At 36.5% G+C, this 7,419-nt stretch overlaps 2 protein-coding genes across 3 annotated transcripts; both read left to right on the top strand.

The window, feature by feature from the left end:
* The first annotated feature begins 435 nt into the window (after positions 1-435).
* Positions 436-6,941, top strand: rpp14 (ribonuclease P/MRP 14 subunit). 2 transcript variants are annotated; one of them, XM_027140741.2, is made up of 6 exons: positions 436-475; positions 1,342-1,438; positions 3,216-3,303; positions 3,417-3,493; positions 4,184-4,262; positions 6,231-6,941. In XM_027140741.2, the coding sequence occupies exons 2-6, from the start codon at positions 1,362-1,364 to the stop codon at positions 6,285-6,287; spliced, it is 378 nt and encodes a 125-aa protein (XP_026996542.2). In that variant the 5' UTR covers positions 436-475; positions 1,342-1,361; the 3' UTR covers positions 6,288-6,941. The 2 variants fall into 2 exon arrangements, with proteins under 2 accessions (XP_026996542.2, XP_026996540.2); XM_027140739.2 differs by lacking the exon at positions 436-475 and adding an exon at positions 721-745.
* Positions 6,301-6,941, top strand: LOC113639071 (hydroxyacyl-thioester dehydratase type 2, mitochondrial). Its single transcript, XM_047807833.1, has one exon. It carries the CDS (start codon positions 6,301-6,303, stop codon positions 6,811-6,813), a length of 513 nt encoding a protein of 170 aa, XP_047663789.1. The 3' UTR covers positions 6,814-6,941.
* Positions 6,942-7,419: the final 478 nt, after the last annotated feature.

The raw sequence follows: 7,419 nt of genomic DNA on the forward strand, positions 1-7,419 counted from the left end.
CCAACAGAACAAAAAGTGAAAGAAAGCAACATTTGAGGAAGTAGATGAGCTTCCAAGAATATAAACACACCCTCTATTTCGTTAACTCTTACAGTGACGAGCTAAATTATCCCTTACAGTGATTAATTACATACAGAATATTATTTGATGCATTCATTTAATTGTTTTCTTTAAATAATTGTTTTCATTTTGCTAAAATATCAGGGACATTTTATTCATTCGTTAATTCATTCGTTATTCATTTGTTATTTTCCCATGTATCGCATCTTTTGTGTATTAAATATAAATATTTGCCTTATTAATATACATATATGTATTTTTTTCTAATTAATACAATTAAAAATTGTTTACTTCGGGCGTCACCGTGGACTGCGTTTTTTGAGCGCATCCAGAAAACTCGCGAGTGCACCGCTCTACGACAACATTGCAAAATGTGCGCATGGTGTTGCGCATGCTAAAGTAGGACACGTTCAAGGTAGCTATCAGAAATAATTCTGTACTTTTACAGAACTAGCTCGTTAACGTGCTGGCAGTAAAACTTGTAGATATCACAACACGATAATGTACCTGTAGGTTAATATGTCCATGTGATTCGTAATTCTGCGCAAGATCTTTATTTCTTTAATAAATTGCTAAATATGCTACGAAAGCTATGATACGATTCGGTGAATCAAGGATTTAGATGATTCGGTTCATGAGTCGAGATTTTCAAGGATTATGTTGTTTGGTTAAACGATGATTTTGGGTATATCTGTGGTTTCGACTAATTTCAGAATACTTTAATTTTGTCTACTAAACGATTTGTGTTGTCGCTTTATGACAACTATCTATAGTTTTGTCTGCCTCGTGAATGAATTGTTCTCGTGAACCGTCTTTTGTAATGAACCTTTCGAACCGATTCGATCTGAAAGTAACATTGTTGGTGTTGCAGATTGCAAGAAAAAGTGCAAGTTCTCACCATTAACATTATAAAATTAGAATACATTATGCCATGTAATGTAAGATAGTATTTGCTGAGTAAAGACCTCATACAGACAATATTTAGAGATGAGACACTGAGATAAATATACAGAACTCTTCAAATCTTGTTGAACCAAAAAGACAATTATTTTATTTTTTTTGCACTGAAGTCTTTCAGAGTTGGATATGAGACAATAAATCACAATTTCAGCTTTTGTTTCCTTATAGTTACATCTATATGTGTAAAATAACTTCACAAGGCATAAATGTGGCACATTTGGTGGAAAACCACCCAAAATATAGGGTTTACTTTAACATGTTGTATATGTGAGTGTAAAAAATTCTACGAATCACAGCTTTTTATCTGTATTATTTCTCTAGCAGTGTGGTGCTCGGACGTTATGGAGGAGAAACCGGCGTCTTACGAACGAGTTGTATACAAAAACACCTCGACGTACCACTACTTGAAGATCTACCTGTGAGTGTAAAGTAGCTGTTGAGCTTAACATTGGTGTGTGGCCTCCTTGTTTTTTGTTCTTAATACAGTCAGGTCCATAAATATTGGGACATTGACACAATTCTAACATTTTTGGCTCTATACACCACCACAATGGATTTGAAATGAAACGAACAAGTTGTGCTTTAACTGCAGACTGTCAGATTTAATTTGAGGGCATTTACATCCAAATCAGGTGAACGTGTAGGAATTGCCATATGTGCCTCACACTTGTTAAGGGACCAAAAGTAATGGGCCAATTGGCTTCTCAGCTGTTCCATGGCCTGGTGTGTGTTATTCCCTCATTATACCAATTACAATGAGCAGATAAAAGGTCCAGAGTTCATTTCAAGTGTGCTATTTGCATTTGGAATCTGTTGCTGTCAACTCTTCAAGATGAGATCCAAAGAGCTGTCACTAACAGTGAAGCAAGCCATCATTAGGCTGAAAAAACAAAACAAACCCATCAGAGAGATAGCAAAAACATTAGGCGTGGCCAAAACAACTCTTTGGAACATTCTTAAAAAGAAAGAACGCATCGGTGAGCTCAGCAACACCAAAAGACCCGGAAGACCACGAAAAACATCTGTGGTGGATGACCGAAGAATTCTTTCCCTGGTGAAGAACAGACCCTTCACAACAGTTGGCCAGATCAAGAACACTCTCCAGGAGGTAGGTGTATGTGTGTCAAAGTCAACAATCAAGAGAAGACTTCACCAGCGTGAATACAGAGGGTTCACCACAAGATGTAAACCATTGACAGATGAGACCAAGATCAACTTGTACCAGAGTGATGGGAAGAGAAGTAAAGGAACTGCTCATGATCCTAAGCATACCACCTCATCAGTGAAGCATGGTGGTAGTAGTGTCATGGCGTGGGCATGTATGTCTGCCAATGGAACTGGTTCTCTTGTATTTATAGACGATGTGACTGCAGACAAAAGCAGCAGAATGAATTCTGAAGTGTTTTGGGCAATATTATCTGCTCATATTCAGCCAAATGCTTCAGAACTCATTTACAGTACTTCACAGTGCAGATGGACAATGACCCAATGCATACTGCAAAAGCAACCAAAGAGTTTTTTAAGGGAAAAAAGTGGAATATTACGCAATGGCCAAGTCAATCATCTGACCTGAATCCGATTGAGCATGCATGTCGCTTGCTGAAGACAAAACTGAAGGGAAAATGCCCCAAGAACAAGCAGGAACTGAAGACAGTTGCAGTAGAGGCATGTTTGGGTATAAAACATGACCTTTGGTATAAAACATGTGCCAGATCAAAATATGCAGATTGACTGATTCTCTGTGGCTTCCCTGAACAGGAGGCAGCTGAAGGACAACAAGAGCGTTGATAACCAATAAAAACACAATATATAATAAAGGGTTATATATAATATATATAACCACAATATATATAAAGGGTTTTTATTTCTAACCAAATGGTGCCAGTTTCTTATCACGGCTAGAACTATACAATCTATATACCAAGAAGAAACCATGGCTCTGTGTAAATAAATGAAAATGACTCTTGGAACTTTAAATTAGCAAATAAAACAGTGATGTTAATTAAACACTTTACATTCAATGTGACAAATTCTAATAAGTATTTCTCAAAGCCTCAGACAGTCTTAAGCTAGTTGTATATACTAATACTAGAATAGACAAATCACCCCGATTCTTGTGTTTCAGTTCACTTTAAAAAACATTTCAGTTACCTGAAGCCTGATCTTATAGCATGTGGTTTTTCATTCCTGCTCAGAGATTTTGAAAATCACGACAAAAAATCCCTGAGTCCAGAACAGTTTAAGCAGTTCATCATCTCTGGAGTTAAAGACCTATACGGAGAGGTAAGGACAACTTAATTTACAGTAGATTTTATTTGCTTTTATTAAATGCTTTCTTATCATCGTTCTTCGCATTGATGAACGTGAGTACTTATCAGGCTGGTGTTGTGTTGTAGGTTGGAGCTGCTTTACCATTTGATTTGCTGACATTCGATCAGCACACATTATCAGCTGTACTGCGTGTGTATAACAGGTACGCTACACATTTTGTCTAATCTTTTTAAAATATAAAATGGGGCTGACAACTGGCACAACTTAAAAAACGTTCACAGTTATCACGAAGTTCACAAGTTCACAAATCCTAATGATGCCTCCGCCATGACTGACCAGGATCCAAGCCAGCCTCGTGATTTCTCTGTTCTTTGTAAAATACAACATAGAAATTAGTGTTACTACTTTCGGCTACACAGGGCAGTTCTGTCTATTTTTGGTTACTTATTTGGGATCATTTGCTTATTTGGGATCATCATGTTCCTTGCTTTGTGCACAGAGGCAATGTGTTTTTTTTTTTTGTTTGTTTGTTTGTTTTTTAATTCATACAATTAGCATAACCTTGGCTAACCAACCAAAAATTTACATAATTTACCACAAAAAAGTAATTTAATATTTTGATTATTAAAATTCTTACGAAAAATTTACCCCTAGTGTTTCAACTCAAACATTTTGCCAAAATAATGAACCTAGTAAAATGTCTGTCCTTATGTCACCGATTTATTTCGGCTTAATTCGGGAGCACAAACAATGCTCAAGTTCGCCCCCATAAATAATGAATGTTATTTCATTGTTGTAAATAAATGTTATTATAACATGTTTTTAACATTATATTGCACAGCACATTATCTGTACTTGTATAATACATACTGATCTTTTTATATTCCGCCAGGGGTCTGGTGAAATTGTGGAGTGCACTAACACTGATTGGAGCATATGAAAACAAACCATGTGCTTTTAGAGTCACGCAGGTAACCGTTGAACCGGAGTTACTTTTACTCACAGCTGTAGTGGTTTAAAAGGATTTTACTCTAGGCTTATATTTGTTCCAGTTTAAGCATTAGTGACACTCATGTTATATTGTGTTTTAATAAAAATTATATTGAAATCAATTCCTAGTAGAATCTACTAGGCATAGATTACCCACTATGAGTATGAACCACATTATAACAACTATTAACAATTTTTTTCTGCTTGTTTATGCGATTATTCAATCATTTGTCAGGTAAAATCTTGCAGATGCAGGTGAATCTTTACACAAATGTGATTTTAATGACTGGCATGATTGGTAGTGGTTTCTTTTGAAGTGTTTCAGTAATTGCTGATCTTGTTCCTGGGATTTTCATCCAATATTTTAGAGTTTAAAAGGAATGGTAAAAAATAAAATGTATATCACCAGTTTGATTTCAGAAAAGCAGCTTAAAACAAGCAAACTGTTGTACCTTGAGTCAGATGGGCCACAATGCCATAAGAGCATCAGGCACAAACAGGAATCTAGGCAATTAAAATTTACAGAATTTGGCATCAACTGCATGGATTTTTGGATCCAAGCTGCCTTAGTGTAATATCGTGTTTAATGTTTCTTGGCACACATTGGGTTGCTTCATACAAGATCAATTTGAATTAATCTTGGTGACCTCAGACATGCACTGTATGACTAAACTGTACTCATCTTACAACATGATGATGTCCCAAATCATAAAGCAAATATTCTCACATTGGTTCCATGAACACGACGTTGAGTTAAGTGCATTTCATTGGCCTTCCCAGTCACCAGAAATGAAGCACTCTGATGTGATAGAACAGGAGATATGCAGCATGAATGTGCAGCTGACAAAGTGTAATTCTCTTGTACAGCATCCTAGTCGACTCGCATCCCTAAATGTAGAAGCTTCAGCTTTAACTTTTGTTACAATGCTCATAAAACATTGAAGTACCAGCAGATGGCAGTAATGAGTCTGACAGAGAAAGCGATGCCTGGACACAAATGTTTATGGTCATGTTGACCTTTGATAGATGCTTACAGTACATACTGTTACGTTTTAGGCGTTAGTACACTGTGGTACTATTTTGCAGTAGTATTCTGTGCGTGTGACTCCTTCCACTTTTATAAATCCTTTTTTTTTTCTTTTATAAATCCTTTTTCTTTTCTTTTTTGCTCTGAGGCAGCAATATATGTGCACAGAATTTCCCTGCACATGAATGCATCTACTTTATTCCTGAGTGGACACTAAGGCCCAGTAAACGTACATGTGGAGGTAGCATGCATATTTTTTTCATATACGGTTATAGAATTAGGTGACCTCCACTAGATGGCACATCAGAGGCAAAACATTCCTGTTAATCAGGTTCCTATGTTGACCTTTAAAATGGCATGTTTGTCTCTGTGCAGTAGAATGGAGTTAAAATGCACAGACTCAAAACTCATGGTAACTTCTCTTTAAAAATTTCCGCGATCGTCGCTTGCCATAAATTACATCTCGCTTCCAAAACCTTACATTCAAATGTTTTTACTGTTCCAGAAGCTCAATGTTACATAAAACACATTTTTTAGTAGGTTTTTAATATTGTTTTTACACAAAAACTCCCGAAATTAATTTTTAAGGGTTTGTCCTTAACTTTAAATTAACTTTCATGGTTTGCCTCATGAAATATAAATTCCATGCAAGTATAAACCTGCAGATCTAGCAGAATAATGATCTAATTAACATACCTACCAAGCTTGAAAACAGTAACAGCAATGATATGTGAGCCAGGATCTAGTGTGGAAGCAGCTCAAGTACTTGAACACAAGAAAAAGAGAAAAATTGTAAGATGGAGTTACACAGGGGTCAAGCGTCTTTCATAGTAGAAGGAATCACGTTGCATTTTTACAGTGAACTTACCCACATTGGATCATGTTAATGAATGTTTATTTCATTTATTATCTGTCCTTCTAGGTCTCGCCATTTTTGTTAGCCTTATCTGGAAACAGTCGTGACATGGAGCTGTATTAGAGTCCATGTGAAAATGGCCTTCATTCTCAGAAGAACCCTGTTTGGGAGAAGTGTGCAGCATGTTCTGAGCACAGCGGTATTTGGGACCTCGAAGCGCTTTATCCCAGAGTCGAGTGCCCTCAGAATGCTCCATGTTGGAGACCGAGCCTCGCTGACGAAGGTTTTCAGCGCCAGAGACGTTGCACTTTTTGCTGAGTTAACAGGAGACACAAACCCGCTCCACACAGACCCTGAGTTTGCCAAAAAGACCTCTTTTGAAGCTCCTATTGTTCACGGTGTGTTGATTAACGGCCTCATCTCAGCAGTTTTGGGAACCAAAATGCCAGGCAAAGGCTGTGTGTTTCTCTACCAGGAAATTCGCTTCCCGGCACCTTTGTTTGTCGGGGAGGAGGTGGTCGCTGAAGCAGAGGTGAAGAAGATCAAAATGTCATTTGTTTTCATTTCTGTTTCCTGTTCTGTCAGAGATAAAGTGGTGATGGAGGGGGAGGTGATGGTCATGATACCGGAAGATATGCAGAAGGCTTAGTTATTATGAACCTTTTTTTTTTTGGTATAATGTTATTCTTGTACTTTAAATGGTTATGTTCTTCATAGCATCATATTCTTTTGGTCAGTTGCTTGCTTAAGCTTTCAAAATAAAAATAATGAAGTTTATATTCATTTTGATATCTCATTTCTTCTCCTTTCTAAAAAACATGGTTCGTTTTATAGTTCAGATTCTAACTTACTAGCATTTTCTTTTTAACATTGAAATACTTCATTTAGTTAGTCATAAAGTCTCATGTGTGTTCATAAACTGCTGTCCAACTATTACAGACACTGGCTGATGATCTTGCTCAGTATTGATAGGCGGTGAGTTTTCGGTTGTTTAACTGGCTGCTTGCACAGGCACGATCTCTAGGTGATTAAGTCTGTGTGCAGCTAAATGGCTCAAAAACTAAAAAATTACAAATATGTTGCAGTGCCTAATCATTTATTCATGAAATAAGAGCATGTCAAATACGAGACTGAAAAAATTAGACATATTATATATATATATATATATATATATATATATATATATATATATATATATATATACACAATAATGTATATGTAAAGGTATATGCAATATACGCTACAGGTCTGTGAA

Source organism: Tachysurus fulvidraco, chromosome 2 (genome assembly GCF_022655615.1).
Source record: "Tachysurus fulvidraco isolate hzauxx_2018 chromosome 2, HZAU_PFXX_2.0, whole genome shotgun sequence".
NCBI classification, from domain to species: Eukaryota; Metazoa; Chordata; class Actinopteri; order Siluriformes; family Bagridae; genus Tachysurus; species Tachysurus fulvidraco.

Coding starts and splice junctions, on each gene's coding strand:
- LOC113639071 (XM_047807833.1), top strand. CDS start 6,301: ATGGCCTTCATTCTCAGAAGAACCCTGTTTGGGAGAAGTGTGCAGCAT.
- rpp14 (XM_027140739.2), top strand. Junction 3,304..3,416: donor TTAAAGACCTATACGGAGAG/GTAAGGACAACT, acceptor GTTGTGTTGTAG/GTTGGAGCTGCTTTACCATT. Junction 4,263..6,230: donor GTGCTTTTAGAGTCACGCAG/GTAACCGTTGAA, acceptor CTGTCCTTCTAG/GTCTCGCCATTTTTGTTAGC.